At 44.5% G+C, this 27,477-nt stretch overlaps 1 protein-coding gene across 7 annotated transcripts in view; it reads left to right on the top strand.

The window, feature by feature from the left end:
- Positions 1–27,477, top strand: part of LOC138284541 (CYFIP-related Rac1 interactor A-like) — a 121,417-nt gene that overhangs the window by 91,266 nt on the left and 2,674 nt on the right. For all 7 annotated transcript variants that reach the window (XM_069223422.1, XM_069223428.1, XM_069223423.1 and 4 more), the window contains 2 exons: positions 3,841–3,967; positions 21,430–21,500. In XM_069223422.1, the coding sequence (XP_069079523.1) occupies positions 3,841–3,967; positions 21,430–21,500 (198 nt within the window). The remainder of the gene's footprint in view (positions 1–3,840; positions 3,968–21,429; positions 21,501–27,477) is intronic.

Genomic DNA, 27,477 nt, shown 5'->3' on the forward strand with positions numbered 1-27,477 from the left:
CTGAAGTAGCCTCAAACAAGTTTGTGGGTTGGAAAGGAGAGACAAATTGCAGATCAACAGCATGATTCATTATGCAATACTCAAAGCATTATGCATTTTAGGCCTAGGTGCAAGGGATAAACATCAAAATGACAAGTCTCGAAGCAGTATTCGCATTTACAACACCCATTACCAAAGCTGTTGCCCAGTGTCTCATTTAAAACAGCATAATATTCTTTAACAGAAGCAAGGTTGGACTTGGCAGCATTAGGATTCAAAAACCAAGACTGTACCCTTCACAGGCCCTCAATCTTGTGGACTGCAAAACAAGGTGTCTATTATAAGGGTCACGAGTTCCTTTTTCATGGCCTGCCGGGAGTGATGAAACTGATCTCTAAGCGCCATGTCCTTCTTCTCAGCCAATGCACTAGTGATCATCTCTTGCTGCTATATGTTCTCCAGCTTGATCTACACCATTCCAGTACTGGTTTGTGGCCTTCCAAGCTGCTGGTGGACAGCTGTTAGACTTTCACTACAGAGATACAGTAACCAGCCGCATCTCTCAAGACATCGACCTGCAGGTTGCTCCATTCATCAGTGGCAGGCAAACTCAGACGCCAAGGTTTGTCTGCCATGACCTCATCCTCAAGTACCTCTACCTTCTTATCATGCAGCCCTGGAACCCCTGGACCTTATAGGAGACCCATGTTTGTCTTCATTGTGGCCATATGCTCTTTAATACTCTCAAACACCTGGACTAGGGATGAAAGCCTTCTCTCTCATCACCTTGAAGATCCAATTGAATTTTGCAGTGTTTCCCTCATCATGGCTTCCCACTGATAAAGGCAGCTCCTCCTACCTCTGCCTTAAGTTGGCCCTCATCGCTGGTATTCTGAGCAGCAAGCAAAGTTTCCATGGTCCTTCTTTGGCTTTCACTTGCTGTCTTTAGGTGGAATGGGTGATCTTGATCAATGCTGTGGAAGCCACTTCTCTACCCTTGTAACCAGAAAACAGATTTTCATCCATTGGCAAAGGGTGTAATCCTAATGCAAAGCCTTAGAGTATTCCCCTCTTTTTCATGGTACTATCGCTCCCTCTCCGGTACCTCTTTGCCACATCGCAACAACCATTACAGGCACCTTCCAATGGTCGTTCCTGCTAGGTAATCTGAATCGTTCCTCAGCGCTGCCGGTATCCACTTTTCTTTCTCAGCCTCAATTTAGAAGCCGTCTAACACCACCCTATACTTGCACTTGGAGACCCACCTCTCACAGGGGCATAGTTACCATTGGTGCAGCCAGTGCCCAGGGTTGGAAGGAGAGGACAACCTGCCCTGCACCATCTGATGTTATTTCAGAGGCGGTCCCGAGTTTTTTTTAATGCAAAGGGCGTGCAAGGGGCTTGGCTGTGTTTACTTTACAGGCTGCAGGATAGAGAGGAAGCAGAGGATAAGGGAATAATAAAAAAGAGAAAGAAAAGGGATGAACAGAAACGAGAGGGTAAAAGAACGGGGAGAAGGATAGGAAAAGGTGATAGAATAGAAGGAAATAAAGTTGAGCGAGAAACAAAAAGGAGATAAGAATGAGCAAAGTGGCAAGGGAAAAGGAAGAGAAAAGAACCAGAAATAAGGTGAGAAGGGAGTAAGGAGATGAGGATGAGCGAGAGACAGACAAGGGTGAACAGAGAGTGTGGAGGGAAAGGAATAGAGAGTATTGCATTAAGTTGATGAAGAAGATGCGAGGAGAGCGGGTGGGGATAGGGAGGCCAGAAGGAAAAATGAATAGAATGAGGAACTTGGAGATCAATAAATTACATAAGTGTAGCAGGTGCAGTGATACCTGGGTCCAGGGGTGTGATTTGTGCACGGCACATCATTTATAGCAGTATTTTAATACCAGCTGTGGGGCCTAGCTTTATTGCTTGCACTAGGGCCCATGACCTCACCAGGCTACGCCACTGATGCCTCAATTTCTCTGCAGTGTGGCTGGAGGTTCAGGGCCTGCAAAAGGGCCCTTTTAGGATGCTGCAGCCTCAGTGGGACTCCCCACCCTTCTGTGGCCATCTCTCCTCCAGTCGGCAGCGGCTGGATGTGGTAGGGGGGCTGCAGCCGCACCAGAGCTTAAAAGTTCGACCTGCTTTGCCTGTGACGAGCTCCACTCACAAAAGAATTGACTTAAATCAGTTTCTAATTCCCCTTTACAGATTGCAAATTATTTCCGATTTAGCACGCCAAACACCAAATACATCCAGGATGGTGAGAGCGTCAACTGAAAGAAAAGGGACCTCCTCAAACAGAGATAAGTGGAGGGTACAGATAGGAGCAAGATTCATAACAGATGCAGAGTACGAAAGATACCGAATTAATCCTTTTTTCAGCTAGCATACTCGTGCCAGTGTTCTCACCCTTGTAAAAGGCAAGCCGAAAGAAACTTCTGCAGAGAAGAAATGTAGCTGGAGTAAACTCTCTATGGGGTAGGAGTATAAAAACATCTCTTTTGTAGCACACGTTCGATAAAAGCCCAATAACTCACCCATACGTTGTAGCAGCTAGGCAGACACGAGGTTTCTACGCATTTCATTGTCGAGTACACTATTGTGACAGTCCATATTAAAAACTACAGTAAGAAGCCTCTTAAAAAAACAAGACTGCATGCTACATCAATGTAAGCTGCACACCCCATCCCCAGAAATATTTTCTTTGATTTGCTTCTGTTTAATGGAGCAGTTGAAATCCTTTGCAGATTTTTACAGACTTTTATGCCGTCTTCGTTTTGTATTTACTTAATATTTGTGATCAACTTATAAAACGTATAAACCAGCAAAGTTACACTCGAACTTAATATATTTTTTTCCTGTAACACAAATACCAGTTGGGCCTCCCTCGTTCCTGACATATTCTTCCCAATCATAGAAGTATAGGTAAATGAGGGGAAGTAACAGATCTTGTTATGCAATGTAGACAACACTGGAGCCAAATATATTCGGTGCAAACACCTTTTCAAAACCATTTTGTGAATATCTGTATGGCACAGAACGTGGAATGATACATAATAAATATTCGAGTGACTTTTGTCCTCAGATTCCACACACGCATATTAATCCGAATATTCGCGTGACCTGAGTGTCCTTGCAAAGTCCTCACATATATGATACAGCTCTGTGGACATGAAGGTAACACTTGCTGTGGCGCGACAGAATTCTAATGATGTTGTAGTGCTGTCACTGCCCCACGCCCTGCCTTTGAGAAACGAGTCAAACTTTGAGAGAAAAGTTGGCAGTGCTGTGTCCTGAACTGAGGCGTGCAGGGATAGATGGTAGTCAGGATTGATGTGAACTAGCTGCATTGGTATCTATGGTTGATGTGTTTCAGCAGTGCCAGCAGTGATGTTGGCTCGGCTTGAGGTGAGTGGGTACTGTTGCTCGTCGTATCATAGAGTGCTAGCAGTGTTGATGGTTAAAAGGCTGAGATGCGTCGGTGGTGTTCTGTTTGATGTCTCCTCACCTCTCCCTGCCCTCTAGTTTTAGGCGCTCCAATAACTCCTAGGTTATGCTTTCATGTCTCACTTCTCTCTGTTCCCCGTTTTCCAATTGTAGCCCCCTGGTTTCATTCTCCTCTTTCCCCGTCCACTGTCTTTCTCCTCTCCACTCCACGTTCCGTCTCTCTTGCCTGGTTCATGCCCCCCCACACACACTCCTGTCCGCCCCAAAATGCAGCTCCCACCTCTCACTGCTAGGAGAAGGTCATCTATCCCGGACTTCATCACCTTCCTATCATTGAATTTCTCCCCTTGTCTTCAGTATGACCTTTCCTCTCCTCTTATCAGTTTCTCAGACTTCATAATCTGCCCTTCCTACCTACAGGGAGTACAGAAGCCGCTTCACGAACACCGAAACGCTGCTATTCTGTATGCGGGTGATGGTAGGAGTCATTATCCTCTACGACCATGTACACCCTGTTGGAGCCTTCGCAAGGACATCTAAAATTGACGTAAGTTGGTCTTGAGGTTTTTCAACTTGATCTGATAGTCTCGTGGTCGCTTGTGATAGAAACAAGTTTCAACAGGCTTATATAGAATATTTATTTTTGCATAAAGCAATTAAAAAGTCATTGTTCACTCAGCTTGACCTTGAAAATGCAGTGGTTGACAGTAAAATAGTCTAAAATCTTTTAACACATGATAAATAAACAAGAAATAGGTGAGCCAATTGCATTATTGCATTTGGTGTCATAATCAATCTTCATATCCAGGCACCCTTTTGCAGCTCACACATGTTAACATCGAACTTTACAAATGATAAAACAAAATATAGGAACCTCTGGTATATAGTGACTGCAGACAATGTTGCATTTTCATTGGACTGGTTATTTACCTTGCCAGATTTTATATCCACAGCAATTTTAATAATCTACTCGGATAATAATCTCTAGTTTAAAATGCCAGATTTAACCACAATCTTTATGTACAGATTTTTTTTGTTAGTATTGGGTGGATGGTCCAGGTTCAAGTCCAAGTGAAATGCTGATGTACGAGCTCTTTCCAGAAAACGTGCATTATAATTCATAATACTGACCACATTGCTGTACTGTATTCCGGGTATGAGCCAGTTTTAGCAGATCAGAGTGCATACCACATTTACATTATCTAACCACATGCTTTGTAGGTTAAGTTATCTACCTCCATCCAATCTCAAAGCCTGAATTTATGCACTATGGTTGATATGCAAACATTGTTTTCATAAAGTATTATTGACTGTCTCAGGGTTTGTGATTCTCAGTACAGAGTTGCTTTCTAGATGCTATCTTAACTTTTATTCACAATAGTATATTTCACAATCCTAAATTCTTAAAACGCCAAGTCTTGTGTCAATACTTAGAGCATGCCCGCTACCATTTATTTCATGTGTTAAATTTAATGGTGAAAAAGACACTCAAATGTTTATATTGTTTTATCATTCTACGTTCTGTGCCATACAGATACTGGTGATTCTTTATGACTGTGCTCCTGTTTTAATAAACATGTCTATCTTTAGCTACAATGATTGTATCCTGAGACTGAGTGACTTGATAAATTCTTGAAAACTCTATAAAATAAGATGTAGATCTGTCAGCAATGGCATCTGGTCAGCACTCACTATATCTGCATGCTTCATAATTTTAAACTCAGCAGCATATAACTTCAAATTAAATAGTGTATCTTCTTTCAGACTTTAGGAAAGGGGTACAATAAAGGAAATGGGTGTTAAATTATAGTCTTTCTGAGATTGGATTGTTTTAGTGGGTTTTTAGCAGATGATATGTTCCTGATTATATCATTTAAAATGTCCTACTTAGGCTTATTACAACAGATGGTATATCCCCTATACGCAATTTGTTTGCAGTCTATACTATTTTATTATGCTTCTGACACAGACATCAAATTCTGTACCACACCAAATGCCACTAAGAATCTCATAGTTCTAATCCAGAGTTTATAAATTATGCAGGTTAGTTAAGATCAAATCAAATCATTAACATTTATAAAGCGCGCTACTCACCCGTGCGGGTCTCAAGGCGCTAGGGGAAAAAGGGGGGTTATCGCTGCTCGAACAGCCAGGTCTTTAGGAGTCTCCGGAAAGCGGAGTGGTCCTGGGTGGTCCTGAGGCTGGTGGGGAGGGAGTTCCAGGTCTTGGCCGCCAGGAAGGAGAAAGATCTCCCACCTGCCGTGGAGCGGCGGATGCGAGGGACAGCAGCAAGTGCGAGGCCAGAGGAGCGGAGGAGGCGGGTGGGGACGTAGAAGCTGAGGCGTCTGTTGAGGTATTCCGGTCCCTTGTCGTGGAGGGCTTTGTGTGCGTGGGTGAGAAGTCGGAAGGTGATCCTTTTGCTGACTGGGAGCCAATGCAGGTGTCTCAGGTGTGCAGAGATGTGGCTGCTGCGGGGTACGTCGAGGATAAGGCGGGCCGAGGCGTTTTGAATGCGTTGCAGGCGATTTTGGAGTTTGGCTGTGGTCCCGGCGTAGAGGGTGTTGCCGTAGTCCAGGCGGCTCGTGATGAGGGCGTGGGTCACGGTTTTTCTGGTGTCGGCGGGGATCCAGCGGAAGATCTTGCGGAGCATGCGGAGGGTGAGGAAGCAGGCGGAGGACACGGCGTTGACTTGCTTGGTCATGGTGAGGAGAGGGTCCAAGATGAAGCCGAGGTTGCGGGCGTGGTCTGTGTGGGTCGGTGCGGTGCCGAGGGCCGTGGGCCACCAGGAGTCGTCCCAGGCGGACGGGGTGTTGCCGAGGATGAGGACTTCCGTTTTTTCAGAGTTCAGCTTTAGGCGGCTGAGCCTCATCCAATCTGCGACGTCCTTCATAGTTTCCTAAAACAAATTCGGAACTGCATTGTAATTGCCAGTTTCAATAGTATCTGCTAATGTATTGAGTACACTTCACATTCTTACATACGATTTTGGTGTCAATTTTACCTTCTGTTTTTGAGCAACTAATGTCTGCCCAGAATATGCAATAGCATTTCCTTATTTAACTTAAAGTCAAATGTGCATTGTCGATTTCAATGATCACTGTTAAAGCTTAAGTGTAATTATAAGAATATACAAGTTGAAGAATCGTTTTGACACCTCTAAGCATTTTATCAATACTGTCAATGCAGCTTTAGATGTTCCAAGTATATTATACCTTGTAAGACAATGATGCTGTGCTGGACAAATCATTGTTCGTTTACTAAGTTTTTATGTCTATTGTTGGTGTTCCTTAAATCACCCAAGTCACAGTATTCTTCAGTGACACCATTTGATATTATACCATTATTGAATGTATATATACCTACACTAACTTTCTTCCAGGATATTCTTAAATTGTTTTTATGTTTTCTCAGATGTTGGGTATGGAGAGGGTCCTGTTTACCATCTGTTACAACATTATTTCTATCTTTGTTGCTTATAAATGGAGTTATTCTAATGCATATGATAACAAAACCAAGAGCTCTTCCATTATGAGCTGGGATACCGGTCCACTTAACACAGTGGCATTTTAGTTTATGCTTTGTAATTATAGGCCAGGTGTTGTGAATGTAAACACTCCATGGACTAATGTTTGGATTGGCTGTATTATCCCTGGCCATTTCTTTGGATCATCTTCAGATGTGGCCTAAGAAATTACATTTGAATCTTTTAATTTAGCACCCATCTACATTCCTTCTGATTGGATAACTAATGTGTGGCTGCCATTGGTTGAATTTTCCAATGTCCCACATACTCTTCTTGTGTTTTTAACTGTCCTAAACTAGCCATCTACATATTTTGTTCTATGGTAACTATTTCGACCTTTAGCATTTGCAGACTTGCTTATATGTATAATAATACAACATCACATCTAGCCCACTGTCACACATTAGACTAATATGGTTATACATTAAAAAACCCAAACCAATGAAAGTGAAAGTAACAATGTTTTTGAAGCAGCTATATGCCATTCTAATTTCCACAAATCGTGTCAAATATATATTTTGACGTTTCAATCCTTATAGGTAAGAGGTTCTCAGTAAAATATGTAACGTGTGTTAGTAATTCACTGGGATACTTTTAGAACTTTCTGAGAATATATTTCTAAAAAAAAAAGAGAGCACAGATCACCATTATGATTCTGCATGGATTTGTTAACTTCGTATGTAAATTATAAAGAATTATGTTACTGGTGTTGGAGTTACCCACTTAGCTTCCTTTATTTGGAACACTTTAAGAGTTAGGAGACCAATACATGAACGTCATTTCGGGTTGTCAGGGGTGCAGCAGCAACCCCTGGCCTAAGCTGGGGCAAAGGCAGCACCAGGAACAGAGGAACAGTAGCATTTATGTGCAAAATGCCATAAGAGATCTGTGGCAATGTTCCTCGAAATTGTCAGATTTGCAACTTTTTCAGTGTGGGGTGATCAGCCGAAGTGTAGCAGAGCAACAACCCTTTCAGGGCTCGCAGGCCTAGGCAGCCCCAAGCAGACCTAAAGGCTTTTTGTACTGCTATGCTGTTCCAGATTGTACTGCACAGTAGAAGGAGTTGTATGTAAACGCAGACTACCTCCTGTTCCGATATACAACCTGCAGAGATGCCACATATTTTGCCCGAGTGCTTTCATTTAGCACTTAATACTGATACCAGTGCATGTTTATTTTACTGTAGCAGTACGCCATAAAGCAACCTATCTCATGCATTTTCTTGAGCTTTTCATTCAAGTTTGAATGAGAGAGAAATTGAGTTACACAGACCAGCACGACCTGAGTGGAGTATGCAAATGAAGTCTGATGTGTAAGTGTTGAATAGTAAGTATACAATACTAAAGCATCTCTGCCAAATCGAACATCAGGGTGTTAGCCTTCGGTATTTTGGTACAATCTCTTCATCACAACTTTGATGAAGGTTGTCACATAATTACCTGAGAAAAATAGGAGAGTGGAGTTGTTTCTCTGCTTCATCGCCAGAGTTGTGCTGATTCATTTCTCTTCAGCCGAGCTACATCCAAAGTCAGTCACACTGGGGGCAGGTTCGCTGCATCCAGTCACAGGCGTGGACTCCTCTTTCACCCTTTTTTAGCTCTTTTGGTGTTGCCCAGGTAGATGGTCTGGCCTCCACTGGCTAACTTACTGCCTCACTTGTGCTACACTGATAAGCAAAACATGCCCACCTGAGCCTCAGGCTTGTCCAGCTGCCACAGGCACACTTAATTCAAAATTGGTTACACAGACATTTGGAGCGAGGAAGCCGAAGGTGACAAGAGGAGGTATGGGACCAGTAATGACAGTCCCACTTTCATCTCACTCTCACAGGCCACGTGTGTTCATCGTATTTACTTTTCCTTAGACCCCTGCCTACAGCTTTTCGCGATCTGTTGTCAAAGACATGTGCTGTGCAATAGTAATACGTAGGGCTTTGGGACAGCCCACGGCTTATAATTTCTTGTCAATTTCATTTTCTTGCTTCTTGCTTCCTTTCTCCTCTTCTGTTTGTTTTTGCCCTGGAACATAGCGACTTTACAATCCTTTTGAATGGATGTCTTTTATCTTTCCAGGGAACTACTTTTTTCTTTGAGATCTCTATAGGAGTGCATGTGCTTTTTTGCTCTGCCCGCCCCTAGGGCGTGCTTCCCCGCTCACATCCCTGCCCCCTGCACTCCCCACACTGTTCCGCACACCTCCCAGCTCATCTATAAAAGCACAGCAACAGCTATGTTTTTGACAGTTTGAATAATGATCAGCCATTTCTGAATTGGCTTTCTTTATCTCCTGACTTTCACATGCTGCTTTAATGCCCAGGCCTTGGCACACAAAGGCGGTATTAACTGCGGTGGGGAAGGCACAGGCTGCTGTATTTAGCCTGCGTTTCAGGCAGAAGAGTGAGCTTCCCCAGCTTGTGCAAAACACCAAACAGCTGCAGCATTTGTTCCTGTTGCCAGAAGTGTGGAAACTAAAGACGAGCATTTTCTTTTAAATTCTGACTTTTCGTCAGATGGCTGTTATTGTCTTAAGTACCTGCAAGCAGTTTTCTTTGTTATTTTTTTTTAACTGATCACATGCAATACGATTTTGAACTGTTTTGTGTTTCTTACTTGTAATAAACCATGCCATTTATAAAGCTTGAAAATACTGAATTTAATGTTCACTTTTGAGATACCTTAAAATATGTCTGGTTTCCCTCCAGTATATTATTGTTTTTTAATTTCACTCATTTAACATGAGTACACAAACAAATATTGGCAAAGACAATAACTTAGTACTCGCATTATAAAGGTAAGGCATATTGGTTTTGCTACTCTTTGCTTAACCTTAGAGATTTGTATTTTTTCAGCCTTAGGTAATGTACAGGTGTGCCTCTGGGCCTAGTCTGCTTACTTTTGCGAATTATTATTTAACTTTTCCAATTTTATATATGACAGCTATTATAATGGCATGGGATATATGCCTGGTCTCTTCCATTTTGAATCACTTACTGGTATGTTTATTATGCCCCTTTTTGTAGGGGTAACTTGATAGCACAGTTACTGCCAGACTTTTTGTGACCAACAGAAAAAAGAGCTTTAAGAAACACTATAACGAGAGGGGTTTTAGCTCTGGCCACATATTTATTACCTTGAGTACATAATTTGATCGGGCAGGCGTCTGCTCCCACTGAAAAACAGTGTTTGCAGTGCACGTTTTGCCTTATAGGAAAGCATATTCCCAGTAAAGCAGGACTGCGTTCGTTATGGCAACAAACCAATGATCAATATAGGCTGCAAGAAATTGGTTGATTATATGGGGTGGATGATTACCTACCTCAACTAGTAATCACAACCCTTGCCAGAGTGAACTCTCAAGGTCACTAAATTAGCTTGAGCTCATACTCCTTGTAGCTTTGGCACAGAGCAGGCAGGCTTTAAGTAAGGCAATGTATAAAGTATGTATGTGGTACCACAACAGTATTGAAGTAAAAATACAAAACAATAAACATCACAGGACACCAAACCAGAAAATAGAGTAAATGTAATAAAAAAAATTACACCAAAATGACAAAAAATCCCATAAGGGGAAGTGGAAATATGAGTTTTTAAAGATTTAAGAGAAAATAAACCACAACACTCCAATTATAGTCTATGGTCGAGGTAGACTAAGACCTAGGTGCAATTTCAGGCTGACTGTGATGGAACCCCAATTAGATTCCTCTCAATCAAAGATTGTATCTTCTGACGTAGCCCTTTAGGTCCCAATCAACCACCAGAGCACAATTCTAAAGCCCAGGACCACAGGGGAGGCACTAAAAGACACCAGAGTTGTCCGACAAAGGCCAACACAAGGGTCTAGTCAAGGTCCAGTTATCACTGGTCAACTGGGTGCTTCCAGGAAAAGGTGTCTTGCACTGTCTACCTGTAGTCACACAGGTGGTCAGCCAACTAAATCTTAAAGAGTCCACTTCTTTGTCCTGGGTATAAGAGAATGGGTCCAGCCCTTTCATGTTACAGACAGCAGATCCAGTCCTCTTCTGATCTCCTACTGGTCCAGAAAGGGTTCTGATGTAGGTGCCTGGAGGTGCCATATTTATGCCTGGCATAAAAGGGGGTGGCTCCTGAACCCCACCTAAGCTATGGGGTAAAAGTTCCCACGCCTTAACCTACCTACTATTGTAGTAGTTTTTATTTGCCTTACTGCGCATGGGCCCAAAATGAAACATTTCAGGGCAAACCCAAGATGGCAATATTCTTTGACCTCACTGAACTTGGGCTTTGAGGGCTGGGGATGCGTGTGACTGACTGATATATTGACCCTGATCACAGGACTGGTGTGTGCCATGGCTTCAGACAGAAAAATGGCTGGGAACTCTGCTGAAGCTGAGGCTATCTGTTTGGGGCACCCTTGCCAGAGCTGCAGAAAGATCAAAAGGACTGATGTAATGAGCATTATAGAGCAGATAAAGCCAAGGAGCACTGTGGCCCTGCTTTCTTAGAAGCACAACAGAGTAGATTCTGCTCTATCCCCAAATACGAGAGACTCATCAAAGGGCATGTCCATAAGGAGTAACTGAACATCACCCGAAAAACCCATCGATCTCAACCAGACAGAGATGCTAGTGCCGGTGGCTCATCCAATAGAATCCGTCGTATCCAGGCCACAATGGATGGTAAACTTTTTTATTGAAATCTCTTTATTTTATTTTTATACAGCCGAGTGGAAAGGGGCCAACATACCACAAAAAGTGTAGAAAAAACTTGAAGCTTCTTTTTTGTGGTTGTACATTCTGAATCACTCATGTGAGGCACCAAAAGTAATACATTAAACTCAGTCTAGTGGATAGACACCCCATGACCATTGCAGATAAAATCCTATATTGCTGACTACTGAGTTCAGATGCTATCTGGACTCACCCTGTGTCTCTGTCCTCCTCTCTCCCTCAGGACATATCAAGTATGGCCTGTCTCCAGGGTCCCCACACCTTGTTGAATTTCTTAATACATCCACAAGCTTTGTTTACCATTTTTTTCAAAGTGCATACACCAGTAAATGTTAGCCTCCCACCTCTTCTGCCTCAGGACGTCGCTAATCTCCCACATTCTGATGGCACCCTGTTTAGCCACGATTAGAGTGGTGTTGCAAAAGAGCAGGGTGTACCTGTCTAGGGACTGGTCGCTCCATACACCCTGAAGTATCAGCGGGGGGTGTATAGTTTGATCATAGTCTAGAACCTCCAAGAGCCACCTACCAACTCCCTGCCAATACTTTCAAAGGAGGGGACTTTCCCAAATTGTGTGGAGGAGGATTCCACTCGGTCTACAGCTTCTCAGACACCTGTCTCATTATGTCTTGCCCATTTGGAGCAGTCTCAAACAGGTATAACAGGCCCGAAGGGACAGCTTCAGTTGTATTAGTTGGAACCCAGCACAGATAGCTAATGGGTGGTAAACTTAGCGGCTTCACAGCCATTCTGTACGGCCTGGGTACAACAGGATGAAGGTCTTCCGGGGCACCTTGGAGGATTTGAGCAACAGAATCCCAGAAAGCATGGGAATAGCAGCCAGAAAAACAACTGCCATTGACTAACTGATGAGCCAAATTACTCTCTTCCCAAATGTCTTCACTTTCTTAGGCTCCCTATCCAGTGGAGTAGTTAGAAAGGCATTCTGGTTTGTTCAACTGGTGGAACATGCACCATAAAATTTTAAGGGGAAAGGTGTGGAGTAAAAAAAAAGCGGGTCGCATTGCTCTGGTCCCCCTGTGAATTGCCAGATTCACAGGGGAACCAGAGCAATGTTTGTCCCTGGCTCTGAAGAGGGTGTAGGTAAGGCCCCATTAAAGAGCAAACATGGTTCAGTATTGGTTTGCGTAACTGCAGGACTTTGGTTAAAAGATTGGTCTTGACCTCCAAGGTGGGGAGCTGGAGGTTGAGAGCTTAGGCTGCCCTCCACCTGTCCATCACAAAGGAGGCACTTTCCTCATTTTCAGGGCTTGGGGTGAATCTAGGCCAGTGTCAGGAGGGGTGTCAAGGCCACTGGCATCCATTGACGCTGAGCGGAATAGGATGTGCCTCATCCTTCGGTGTTGATGGAGCCGTCATCAGTGTTGACATTCTCGGAATCGACGTGCAGCCAGAGGTTGAGTTGATAAAGGTACCTGTATAGATGCGGCAGCAGTATCAGAGGTTCCAACTGGTGCTGAAGCCGAACCCACCTGCAGTATCCTACACTGAAGGCCTCTCAGCTCCGTAGGGCCTACAGGGGCACCACGGGGAATCAGAAGGGATCCAAAGAGTCAGAACATGATCTCATGGAAGTGTTGGATCAGTCTGGGAGTCACAGATGGCCCCAGAAACTTGGGTTGTGCCAGACAAGCAGGGGGGTTGGCTCCAATGTCGACAGACCTTAGGCGCAAGAATGAGAGGCATGGTAAAGCCCTTACGCCCTTTCAGGTGTATGAGACTAGCAGGATGGGGCCCGGTCCTGCTTGGATTTCTGATGTTTTTTCGTCTTATCAGGGGATTTGTAGAGCAGACCATCGACCTCAGACCGACTTCTGGACCGGGAACCGGATCAAGACTGACCTTTGGACTTGGAGCATTCCCAACGTGAGGTCTTTCGATACTTGGCAATGTATAGTTTCGCCTTGAGGTGATGAATGGCCTTCAGAATTATCGATGCACAATTCTTGCAGGCTTTAGAGCTGTGGCTTGACCCAAGAAAAACCTGAAGTGGATCTGTCACAGACATTTGCTTATGACAGTCCTTACAAGGTTTAACCCCCGTCATCTTGGGAGGTAATATTCCCTTTACATACTGTGTAAGTCTGAGGTAAAATGGGCCATGGAGATGAGAGGTAGCTCCGGATCTACGTCTAGTGGTGTGGAGAGAAAGGTACTGACATCAATGTGTGGAAGGGACTATATTTGCTTCATATGACATTTCCACTGCGGAATGGTGTCAGTTTTGAGCCACATGGCACTACCTGGTGGCGTGCACAGGTACTGCTCAAAAGTTCCCTGATCTAGTCTGCTGCCTGAGGGAGCATTCAAAAGGTGAGGAATCTGGGGTTAGAACCCTTTATCAGAAGCAATGTTTACAATGACACCATACTCAATGTCATAAAAGGTACTGCAGTCCACAAGTGGCATTCAACATCCAGGCCCTGGGTGCACTTTTAATACAATAAACTAAGGTCATACAGGCAAGTTAAATTTATCGATCAGCAGTATGCCAATATAGCCATGTTTAAAGGGGGGAACACAGGCGCTTTACTACTTGTTAGGAGGGTATTGCTTAATCCTTCTGTGGGTAGAAGATTTTCCCTGTGATAATCCTTTTAAGATACTCGAAAGAGGGCTTGATTTTATATTAACAGTGGCAGTTTTGGACATATTTACAATTGTATGACTGTATGCCTGATAACTGCCTTGTGGGAAAGCTTATCCTCAACACTGTGGGTGTAAGCTGGTGGTGATGACAATTTAATGATAAAGGCCATACGCTTGGCTTGATTCACTCCTTGTGAAATATGTCAGATGCCTAGGTATAATCTGCAGATTATGAAAATTAGTGACAAAGGCAGTAGCCCTAACATATTTATTGTGAAAAGCATACATTAAAACCAGGAGGTCTTAAAGGGTGGATTGGTATTACCCTGGCTTAAAGTTTGTAGAGAGGTATTTTGCTGTATGGAAACACAAAGATTACAGAAATACACAGGGATTTTTGGTGCTGATTCCTCTGACAATCCCTGGTGATAGAAAACATTCCCTGTCCTAATTTCTGATAGGACCACATAGAAGGGCTTATATATTGTTTTCCAAACTGTAATTTTGTACATTTTCATTTTTTTTGCCAAATGATGATAACCTTGTGGAGATGCATATGTTTAAACACACTAGGTCTGAGTTTGTTATGGTGACAAGCTAACAGTAAATGCTTTAGGTCTGATTCATTTATTGGCAAATGTTCTGCCAGCTGCAATAGGTCTCATTTGTTGATTATGAAAAGTTATAACAAAGGTAGTAGACTGGGCTTTGTATTGAGAAAAGCCTATGATAAAGCCAATAGCCTTTGAAAGTGGACTTTTATAGCGCGGTGTTAAAGCCTGTAGGCAGGTATTTTGTTAGAAGAATTATCATTGATTATTGTAGTATGCAAGGGGTTTAGTGTCTGTTATCCCTCTGAAAACTACGGGAGTATATCTGCACAGTTAGCATCCTTGTTAGACCCCCCCATAAGAGTGGCTGTATATCGTTTTGCATACTGTAAATGTGTATATTTTTTATTTTATGACTGTTTGCCAGATGGGTGGCTTTAAAAAAAGTTTATGCTCAGTAGAGCAAGTCTGAATTAGTTATGGAGTGAAGCTAATTTTAAATGCTTTAGGCTTCATTGGTTCACCAGGAAACGCTAGATCAGATGCCATTGGTCTGATCTGCTTATAGTGAAAAGTTAAAACAAAGTAATTAGACCTGACCTATTTATTACTAAAAGCATATGTTAAAGCCAAAAGGCCTTCAAGGGTGGATTGTTATTGACAGTGTTACAGCCCGCAGAGAGGTATTTTAATGCATAGATTACATTTGTACTCAATAGTTTTGAAGTTGGTTGCCCTCTGATGCACCCTGGACACTTGCACATTTAATAACAATATTAGACGCTTTTAGGAGGTCTAGTTTTCTGCCAGGCTCTTACAAAAAAATAATGTCCTTAAAAAACATACACCTGTGCCTTTTTAATAAGCCCTATTCTTGAGTTTCACGTGCACAAATCTCAGTCTTTCCGTTACATGCTGCTGAGGTTTGCTCTCTCCTCATATTGGGATATCCTTGGGGATGTTCCAGAGTATAGCCCGCTCGAGACCCCGGTGCTGTTGAGTCCACTGAGGAAAGGAGGGATCTCACAAATTTAAAGGCCATGGTCACACACACCGGTCCAATTGGAGGTCCTGAGGGGGCGCTGGGAGGGGATGGTGGGTGCACTGGATGATGCCGACTGCCGGGATTGCCTGCATGGCCCCTACACCTCATCCAGTTTAATTATTTACATTACGCATATCTCAAACTCTATAGCCTCTGGAGGGCCTGGCTGAGCCCTTCACCAGCATGCTAATGCTACCCGGGGCCAGTGGGGACTTCTACCATTTACTATGGGATGCTCAGTTATACAGCAATACTGGATAAGGGTCCTCTCCACACTGTCTGAAGTGGTGGACCAGCATTTTGAGCCAAACCCTAGGCTGGCAATACTTGGCATCCTTGAGGATGGGGGGGGGGGGAGCTAAGGGGATAGGATACTGGTGAGGATAGGGACGATGTTAGCTAAAAGAGACAATGCTTAACCCTGGAGGTCCTCCACCGCACCCCCTCTGGAGGTCCGGAGAAAGAGTATGGACTGGTGCACAAAGTTGGAGGAGACAAAAATGACAGCATTTGAGGCAAATGGTGGGCCTACTATGGTCTGGAAAGTCATGGCTGAATAGCGTTATAATAACCATGCCAGGTGTGGCATCTGGGGATCTAAGTTGTAAAGTGGGCCTACAGGGAAACCTTTGTATTGGATGTGATGGTTTGGTGAGAGCAATGCCTGCTATGATGAAGATCAATAAAAATGTTCTTACAATCAACGCTATTCTACCAATAGTCTGTAATTCCGTCATTCGCATTGTTTCTGTCTATGACAGCAAGCACCACAGGGCAAGGGACAGGGCAATGTCACCCTTTGGATTTATTGCCCTGTGAATGTGGTGTTTTGCCTGATCACATGTGCACATCCATCTGAAAATGAGTGAACTTCGGCACCAGATTTGGAGAGCCAGTACTTTAGTTTTCCATTTTCTCCTTTTTAGGTCCCCTTTTATTTATTTCTAACTCCTTTGTGTTTTTAGTGTCCTGCATCTCCCCAGACACTGCTACTAGTATGCTTGCAGCTTTTTAACCTGAAAAGGCACTGCATCCCAACCGAGTGGCCAACTTGGAAAAAACATTGTCCAAGGTGAATCATTGTTTTACTGTTTCAAGTTGTTCATCAGTTTTATGTTGGCCATCTGGGACGAGCACAACAGTGGTATACTATGCACAATACCAAAGGCAGCTGCCCAGTGCAATGTTCAGAGTGATACTGTACATTTCGTGTCATTGTATTACTGATCAAAGATGTCTAACATGTTGCTTCTAAGTGTTGTAACCATACTGAAATTTGTAAACAGTGCACCATGTACAACACTGCTGCAAGATCAATGTCCACTGCTATGCGTAATTTTATTTCTTTATTGTAAGCTTTTGCCCGTCATGTTCAGACAGAATATGTTTTCTTTTTCCTACTCTTAGGGCCATATGTACGAACACTTTTTCCCATAGACACAGAATTTGGAAAAACCTTTGCTACATCTGGCCCTAAATCTTTTAATTTATTCTGCATGTGCTTGTTGGGTTTGTGTGTGTTTTATTGTGGTTTGGTAAGTGGGCCAATGAAATAATTAATCAGTAGCTAAATGAGTGGATGCATGAGTACAAGGATGAGTGACAGAATGCACTTTGGGTGCCTTATCAAGTGCCTAAACACACCAGTGACTGAAGAAGTTATTTTATTTGTAACCCAGACCTACTTGTCTGGCTTATAGAAAATCTAAGACTTTGGCCCTCATTACAGCTTTGGTGGTCTTTTTGCAAGACCACAGTTGTCGCAGGCGCCAGAAGACTGCCTTATTATGACTCACCATGAGATTTGCGCCCATTTAAGGGCAGAAATCTGACACCGTCGGCCTGACCAATGGTGGGTGATAGGCGGTTCCACTGCCAGCACCGCCATGCCAAAAGGACTCCGTCTGCCATATTACAAGACGTAATACGGCACGGCGGTCCTAGCACAGTGGTGCGGCGCTGGAAATGCGGACATCCATCCCCTCCCAGACAACCACTTCACCCAGATGGGTAGGTGGACCGTCCAAAGGGGGGGGGGGGGGGGGGCAGGGGGTGTGTGTGCGTGTATGGGTTTGCGTGAGTGCATGTGTGCATGTATGTGTGCATGGAGGGGGTGTGTCTGAAAGGAAGCAGAGGGGTGGAGGGTTGAGGGGTCCGAGTAAGTAGGTGTGTGTGTGTGTGTGTGTTGTGATGCTTGCGAGCAGGGGTGTTTGTGTGGGTGTGTGCGAGTAGGGGTGTATGTCAGGGAGTGTGTTGGTGAGTGGTGGTGTATATTAGGGAGTGTGTTGGTGAGTTAGGGTGCGTGCAGGAGTGTTGATGAGCAGGGCTGCATGTATGAAGGTGTGTGGACGTGTGGGATGCATGTCTGTGTGCGAGTGGGGGTGTATGGGTGCAGTTGGGGGGGGTGTGTCTGCAAGTGTGGGAGTGTGTGAATGAGTGGGGGTGTTTGCAGGTGTGTGGATGTGTGGGGTGCATGTGTTTGTGTGCAAGTGAGTGGGGGTGTCTGGAAGTATGCATGCGGTTGAGGGGTGTCTGTAAGTGTGGGGGTGTGTGTCTGCAAGTGTGTGGATGGGTGGAGGGGTGTTTGCAGGTGTGTGGGGGGGTGCCGGTGACAGAAATGGGGATCCCTGTGGCTGGGTGCATTACTGCCATGGTTTTCGTGGTGGGGTGACCTGTAATATCGCCGACAGTCTTATGGCTGCCACCGAGCCGGAGGTGCTCACCTCTGGCCCAGTGGTCCGACCACCCTGGTGCTTCTGGCAGCGCTGTGGCGGTTTGGCTTCAGGCAAACCGCCAGACTCGTAATGCGCCGGACTTTACCACTGGTTCTGCGGCAGTAAGACTGCCACCGCGAGTGTGGCAGTCTTAATACCGCCACACTTGTAATGAGGGCCTTAGTGTCCTCTTTGTCACCCGCAGTCACACCAAAGAATAAAGCTAAGTTACTACATAATATATCAGCCACTTTTTCCAATATTGTTCCACTACAAGCCAAAATTACATAAAACGTTACTGACTAAAGAATACGCAGCTGTCATACAAAAAAATGAATGTGCTGATGGATGATTGTGCTCAGGCAGGACAATAAACTGGAAAAGTATTGAAGTGATTTTGGTAAGACTGTTAACGGTGACAGAGGGGTTGTAAAGGCTAGTGAAGCCTTTTACAATATATAAACCTGGAGTGGGCTCGTGATTGTTTGAGAGGGCTTTTGTAAAGAATTTCATCTGCAATACTTTAGTTTTGAAGTTATTCAGAAGAGAAGCCTTTCGTTTCCCCCCGAAGTACACATTTTACTGGGGCTTTCCTACTATTTTAAAGACTAAGGGACTAAGACTAGATTAACTAAGCTCCATTTAGAGACCCTAATATGTAATTTCGGTGCACGTTGACCTTTTAGCTCAGCCTACTTTCCTATATGCCATAGTCATAAAATGCTTTCGCCACCCTCCATTTTATCCCTTCTTGGCACTACCATGGGAAAAGATGCATTGACAGCACTTCAATCCTACTGTAAGGCGCCTTTCTTAAGTAAGCTAAGTAAGCTATGTCATCTATATGAAGCCACCAGGGTGGATTCGTAAATTCACCGCTTGCCGCTGAGATATGTCGTGAACTCAAGGTCAGGAGTTGGAATCCCAGCAAGGTAGATTCAGCATTTCATACTTCTAAGGTCGGTAATTTGACTACCATAAACTGGGTAATAGTCACATCGATTATTTTCAGTGCTTAGAAAGGTAATGAGTGTGGTGTGAAGCAGCATGTAAAAGCTATTATTATACGACTACCTTCACTAAACTGTAAAATGATCATCTTTGTAATACAAAGTTTCAAGAAAGCGGCCTTAGTAGCAGGGATATTTTTCAGTCACTGAATCAAATACGACATACAGTCCTTTTTTCGGCGAGCAGCAAAGTTAAGGATGTTGGTCCATCTGAGGACGGTACAAACAGGCTTTCACAATGTCGAACAGCTATTCCTAGCTATTTTGTTTGCAGCTGGCCCGCGTTTGTAGTAGCCCTCTGCCCAGGATCTTCCTTACTTGATTTACTTCTATTTTTACTCTCTGGTCCACTTCATGTGCAGGTCACTTCGTGAAGATATCGCTCTCATTTCTCTCTTTGTAAAAAAAAAGCTGTCTTTCTTCAAACTGGGCAGCCAAATGTCTATCCTTCAATGTGACATTCAACGAGTGGACGTTTCTGTCTTCCTGTTGACACTGAACAAAGCTGCGTCGGTGCAGCACAGGCTGTAGCTGAAAATAGTGCAGACCCTTAAAAGAATCCAGCTGTAGACGTGAGACCAGAGGACCTACCTTCTCCCACCTCGTCAATGCTGTTGGAGATATTATCATTCGTGGTGTCCCACTAAAGTAACTCTGCCCACCCTGGGGACGGTGTCAATGTAAAGCAGGGAATAAACTATCTCCTGGGCAGAAGACAATGGCTTCTCTTCATAGGTGAGCTCTAATTTGTGGGTGGGAGCATCTGAGGGTATACTCTCCTCACCTGACTGGATCTGGGGCTCTTGTGACCTCTTAGCTCTAGGGGTCCGTTCTCTGAGCCTGTCTTAGCCTTAGCATAGGCTCAGAACCCAATCCTCAGCTCCAGGCCAGAAAAGACCAACACCGATCATTAATTCCCACATTATAAGAGGATGCCCGGCTGCTTCTGGTGCCCGCCAGCTTTTCCAGCTATTTGCAGTGGTTCTCTATGTTGATGACCACTCCCTCTCAAGTGTCTAGCAGTGAGCCTCTGAGAGGTTTCCTTCCTATCACTTGCTGGATACAAAGTGTGCAGTGTCCACATCTTGGACTTTCTCCTCTCGCCCTTCCACACCATTAGATTTCCAGTCTTTGACCTAGAATATACTGGCAGATATTCATATGTATCCGTAGTCTAGTGGCTTCTCCATTACAGAATTCAGATGCTGCCTGTTTCCTCAATGCAACAACTACTTATCCCAAAAAGCCCTCTCTTAGCCATAAATTAGAGCAGCCTCTCGAAGACAACAACCCTACTGACCAATACCCTCATTAAAATAGAGACTATCTGGCTTTGTACTGTCCTTGCTTCACTTACAAAGAATAAAGGTTGCAGCCATTATAACCACGTTAGTGTTAGATTCATTTGCACACATCTTTAGAGTAAATCAAATATTGTAACTAAACACAAATAGAAGAGAAGGTGGCACGGAAGTCATCAGCAAGAGAGCGACATGGCCCAGGTGCACGTCCTAAAGGCATCATTCTGGGCACAGAAAAGAGCACTTTAATCTGGTACTTCCCCTTCTCCATTGTCACACCCTGGTGCCTCCCCGGCTGGCCGGTGCACATGCATGCATACCATGGGTACTGTAAGACTTCTAGGTGTGCCAATGACCATCTTGGCTGAAGTTACATATCCTCAGCTACTCTGCACACCCCGGGATTCACTTATCCAGACCTGGTGGGAAGAGGGCCACGGAGAGAGAAAAAAAGACACTGCATAAAAAAAAAAAGGAATGAGGACATTCACTGCACTCTAAAGTAAACCAGTCAACGACTTCAAACCTAACTTGTCTATTTCTCTTTTAGATGAAAGGCTGTATCAAAGTTTTGAAAGATCAACCTTCAAACAGCACAGACGGGCTTCTTAATGCTCTAAGGTAAGATCACTGTCCTTCAGCGGGCTTTTCTTTTAATACCCTACAGTGAGACCCTTACTATGTGACACCCCGCACCCCGACTGCCCATCCCAGGGATACGGCTTAGCACACTCATCACTGCCGCTCTGTGAACTCCTGCCCCCAGCTCCAACATTAACCTATTTCAAAACGTGATTCGCCACTCTACCATGTCATAAGCATTACAATCCTACACCTATTGACCTTACCTGCATTCAACAACTTTCCTCTACTGCAAGTCTACTTGATGACCCCCACCCCAACCCACTACTGCATGACTCCCCCAGTGCTTCCCCCATGCCATGGCCATGCCATGTGAATCCCACTTAATGCCTTAAATCCTGACAGCCACTGTTCATCCCCATGATCCCCAGAATATTCCTGGATTTATGCCAAATATGTAATGAAAGACTATTTTAGACAGAACATAAATAATTATCATATCCATCATACTGTCAAATACATATTATATTCTTATAAAAATGCAAATACTACTCAGTAATGCTACACATTTGTAACCATTCACTCATGTTTGTTATCACGCGTGTCACCCACAGATATTTGCAATGAGACTAACAAGTTACTTCACTTCGGTAATGCTCTATTTTCCTGTGGATACTCTCACCACAGAGTCCTCATCTTAGTATATTCCACAGGCGCCAGATTGGATTTGGAGATTTTTTTGAGGCAGTACTCCCTCCTGCCACTAGGCAGTGTCATGCAGCGCCATGTTGGCTGCATACTGCCCCAGAAGTGACAGAAAGAAGTAGTATATAAGCACACTACTAGGCTCTGTCCTGATTTTCTTATCTTTTTTGCACCCTCAGACACTGAGCGTGAATAATTGTTGGTAACAGTTTGCTAAATAATAAGTTGGTACCTTTCCAGATATGAAAAAGAGGCAACTCCATAGAATGGGGAGGTGGGAGGGCAGAGAGAAATCTGCAGTTAGAGTATCCACCAGAAAGAGTACATCCATAGGCAAGAAATTTGTTCTCCTGATGGGTACTTCTAACTGCAGATTCCTCACCTTCAAAGGCATAACAAAGCGGTACTCCCATGAGGTGTGGCATGGACTCAGACAAAACCATCTTGCAGAACGGGGTAGGTTATTATCCTTCCCACTGGACCTGGCTGCGAAGGCAGTAGTGCTTCACACCAAAGCAGGAGTAGGAGCCATAGCCCTGGTGGACTAGGTTCCAGGCAGATGCTTTTTGGACTGTCTGTAGCAGACCTTGATGCACCTCAGAAATGTTCTCTTTAGCAAAGACTCCCATTTCTTTGCTCCAGATAACCTCCCAAAAAATAATCATCCACTTGATAATCCCTTATACGATCTCTATAAAAGCCTACAATCCTTTTGGGGACCAACCAATAGAGCCTCTCCTCTTTCATGAGATGAATGGGAGCAAAAGAATGCTTGTAGAAATTGACTGCCCAACATGGAAGGGAGTCACAACTTTTAGTAAGAAGGCCGCCAAATACTTAGCACCAATCTATCTGGCATAGAGACTGGAGAAAAAGTGCCTGTAGTTCACTAGTGCAACAAGCTGAAGTAACTGAAATGAGAGAGTCTTCAAGGTGAGTAACTATGATTGTCTCAAAGAGCGTACACGTGAGGAATGTCAAGATCAAGATAAGGTCCTACTGTTGCATCATAAACAGCTTGGGATTAACTTTTTGTCAAACCTTTGAGAAATCTTCTCACAACAGGTGAACAAGGCCAGCTGGTCTGACAAAAATGGAAAAGCCAAATGGGTTGGTACCCTTTTACAGTGCCCACTGCAAGGCCCTGCTGGATTAAGGACAAAACAAATAAAAGGACATCTGACAGCTTTGCCTTTAAGGGATCTGTATTCTGGGCATGGCATCATGTTACAAACTAGTCCCAGCACCCAGAATAAATGGATTTTGTGGAGCGGCACCTAGCTACAAGCAGAGTATCCAACACTTTAGATGGTAAATTAAAAGCAGTCATTTGTGGCAACTCAATCTTCAAACCCAGACAAATGGTCCTCAATGACAGATAATTGATGTGAAACCAGCTCCACACTGGAGACCAGATTACTCTTTGCCATCTTCCCCAGGTGACCCGCCCTCCCAAAACCTGGCCCACTGTCAGCTCCAGGTGGGGAAGGGAGAGTGGCCTGCTGCAGAACAAAGTGCAGTTGGTCAGCCACCACTGCAGATCTTGAGCTTTTACTTCCAAGATCTGGATTTTGTCGGGAAGGTGAACCTACTGGGTCTTCCAAGATCCACTGTAGAGCCCACGTGCCACCTGGCATGGTTGACAAGGCTAAGAGACTGGGAAGCCCCAGAACCACCCTAACCAGGACCAAGGAGCAAACCTGAAACATCGAGAACACAGCTCCAGCTCGCTGCTGTGGAGGGAAAGCCTTCAACCCCTAAATGGAAGTCTCTGAGAGGGAATTAGGTGGGACTTCGACACATTTATGCTGAAACCCAACAATGTTAACAGACCTGCTGGAATCCTGAAGTGGTCCACGACCAACTATGGTGAGCCCGCATTCAGAAGCCAGTCGTCAAGGTAGAGTTATACAACCACGCCCAACGTTCAAAGATGGGAAGTGGCCACCACTTTTGTGAACATCTGAGGGGCACTGGTGAGGCCAAAGGGGAGCACAGTAAACTGAACACATGCCTGGCCCACAGTGAATAACCATTTTGAATGACTTGCAAAACCCATTTCCAGATGTGACGGATTACCAACCAAAAAGTAAGCGCTGAATCCTTCCTTCCACTGGGTGGGCATTAGTGGCTGAAGACAAACTAATGCGATGCGTTGGTTGCTGTAGCATGGGAAGAAGAGTTGAAACACTGGTGAGCCTCCTCACTTGCATTTTTCCTGCAGGATCAGCATCCGCAGCCCCAAAAGGACTGGGCTGTCTGTTGGAACCTGCGTTAGAATGGCTGGCTCGGTTTACACACCAGACCACTGGCATTTCCCTAAATTTCTAAAACTGGTAGACTTTTTTTTTTGTCATGAGCCAATAGCCCCAAGGAATTTGCTGTCACTCTACTATCTTTAAAGTGTTACAAAGCAGTAAGCCCTTTAAATGAAGATGCAGGACCCATCCAAATGGCATGTCCACCAGCGAAGACTGCTCATTGCTGGAGAACCCAGTGGACCTCGTCCAGGCATGGTGATGAAGGACCACACTGGTACCAACTACCCTGCAAAGGCAATCGGTTGTACACAAACTGCTCAGAGAACATATTTAGCTGTGTCTTGCTCATCATGGATCATTTGGACCAAAGAGGTTCTTAGATCATTTGGGACTGCCAGCAAGATGTTTCTGGCAATGTCCCAAGACGCATGAGTGCATCAGCCCAACATACAGACCGTTTTTACAAACTGCAGTGCCATACTTGCTGAAGAAAACACATGTTTGCCAAAGGCTTCAATCCTTTTGTATTTTCTATCCGGAGAGGTGGTGGAAAATGAATTAGGACTCACTTCACTGGCTGAGGCCTCTATGATAATTATGTCCGAAATAGGGTGCTTAGTGAGAAATCCCGATCATCAGCTGCCAGTCTAACGTCCACCCTCCTGTCTAGTCAAAAGTGGACAAGTTCAAGGCTTCAATCGAGAAAACAGAGTAGCAATGAGGGCATCACTGAACTCAAGTAAGGGCTCAGAAGTTGCTGGAACAGGCTGCAGAATTGCTGGTAAAACATATTTTAGTCTCAATGGAGGGCAGCTGCAACTAGCACTTTGGCTGCCAGTCGAGCCACCACCATTGTGAATGGGGTATTGTCCTTCACTGGTGGCCAATGGGGCAAGTCAAGCTTTATCTCAGGGGAAGAGTCAAGGCCTCTGGCATAGTTCAAACCTAGGTATATGGCATCATCAGTGTAACGAGGAGGAAGTAAGACATCCACCCTCACCATGGAGCATCAACATCCTGCAGTGCACCCTGTCCTGGCACAGGGTCAGAATCAGAACATAAAAGATAATGGAGCCTCTGCTGATAACTGTGACAAAGTAGGTGCACAGGGCTAGAGTCATGCTGCATGACAAGTGGCTTTCCTTTTGTAATTTCGTAGCATGACAGTGGTCGAATCAGACAAACATCTGTTCAGGCTATGACCAGGGCACTGGCATAGGATCATCTTTTGGTACCAGTGGCAGGAACCTGTGAGGATCTTGAGGCCACAGTAGCAGTCAGTACATGCCCAGTAATGGGTGTGAAGTAGACAGACAGAACCAGCCAAGGGACCTGCCGGCAGTAACTGGAGGACCTTGTAGTTCCATGGGCCCCAAAGGCCCGCCAGAGGGACCTAAAGCACACTTAATATTTGCAACTTGACCTCTTAAAAGGCCTCAATCTGTTGTCAGGATCAAGGATGGCCAGGGGGACTTTGGGTGCATCAGGAATAATTTAAGGAATTGGCTCAGTGGCCAGCGACCTCAACCGACTGCAACTCACATCTTGACACCCTCATGTTGTCTTCCTTGTGGTCGAAGTGGTGGTATGGGATTGAGTCCTACTTTGCTTTTTTATACTTGTGTTTGGACTTGGGCTTGCCAGAGGACTTTGAGTGGAACACAGGAATAAGGCTCAAGGACTGTATGTTGAAGACTGGCTGACACAAAAGCCGTGACTTATTTTTGTGTTTGGTGATATACAGTTTCACCTACCGGTCTCAAATCGCCTTCATTTTTAAGAGGGCGGCATATCACATGTATTTGATCTGTGTACAAGGCCCAGGCACCAAATTCAAAACTTGTGTGGATCTGTGCCAGACATCTTTATGCAATTGCAGGACTGCTTGAATTCTGTCATTTTCAGTGGGAACATCGTTCCCAGGGCACATTGTGACAATTCAGGATCAGAGCTTCGGATCGAATCGAAAGGCGCAAAAAGAAAGGAACAGACATCAGCGCACACAGGTGGCGCTTAAATAAGGCTCTGCTCCAACACATCTGGGGTGGTACTGAGCCAACATGGAACCACACAATACCACCTCGTGGCATACAGGAGCACTGCAACAAAAAAACTGCCAAATCCAGTCTGGCGCCTGGGGAATATTCTAAGGTAAGGAGTCTGCAGTTAGAAGAGTAAAACAGTGGCCATTAGCAATAAGAATTATCCCGATTGGTGATTATCTCAAAGACACCTCTGTAAAAACACTACATAATTCCGAACAAGGGTTACGTCTCATTGTGGGTTCTGCTAAGTGGTAGGCTGAGTAAACAATGGTAATTTTACTTTGAGTGTGAAGTCTGTAGCACAATCATTATAAGAATATTATTAATTAAATTAATATGTTGTGCTTTTATTTTGATCGGAGATGGGAACTGAATACCTGAGAGTCAAGTGCATAGATCAACTTCAGCACGAGTTTAGACTTAGGCTGACACTATCTGTCCTAAGTAAGAAGTCAAACTTCCTTGACACTATCTGACCTCTATGTGAGGTCAGGCTGCCATCTGACACCACCGCCCCTCAGGGTGAGGTCAGATTGTTTGTTGACCCTATCTGCCCTCAATATGAGGTCAGAGCGATGCCCCGCTTCAACTCTCCTCAGTATGACTTCATACACTATCTGCCCTCTGTGTGAAGGCAGACTCCACCACCCCCACCACTGCTACTGGTCCTCGGTATGAGACTAGCCTTCTCCTTTCTCCTCAATAAGAGGTCAGATTTCCCCGGGTCATGCTCCATTCTCAGTGCGAACTCAGGCTGCCCCTGACACGCTTGACAGTACTTGTCCTCGATATGACATCAGACTCTCCCATACACTATCTGCCCCGTGTAAGAGGTCACGCCTACCCCCTTGAAATTATGTGTCCACTCTCAGGTTAACCAGACCAACACCGATGCTCAGTATGAGGTCAAACTGCCTCTAACATTATGTACTATTAGTATGAGTACGCAACAGATTAGGTATGATATCCTGGACACCAGCTGTCCTATGTTTAGTCACAGTGCCT

Source organism: Pleurodeles waltl, chromosome 3_1 (assembly GCF_031143425.1).
Source record: "Pleurodeles waltl isolate 20211129_DDA chromosome 3_1, aPleWal1.hap1.20221129, whole genome shotgun sequence".
NCBI classification, from domain to species: Eukaryota; Metazoa; Chordata; class Amphibia; order Caudata; family Salamandridae; genus Pleurodeles; species Pleurodeles waltl.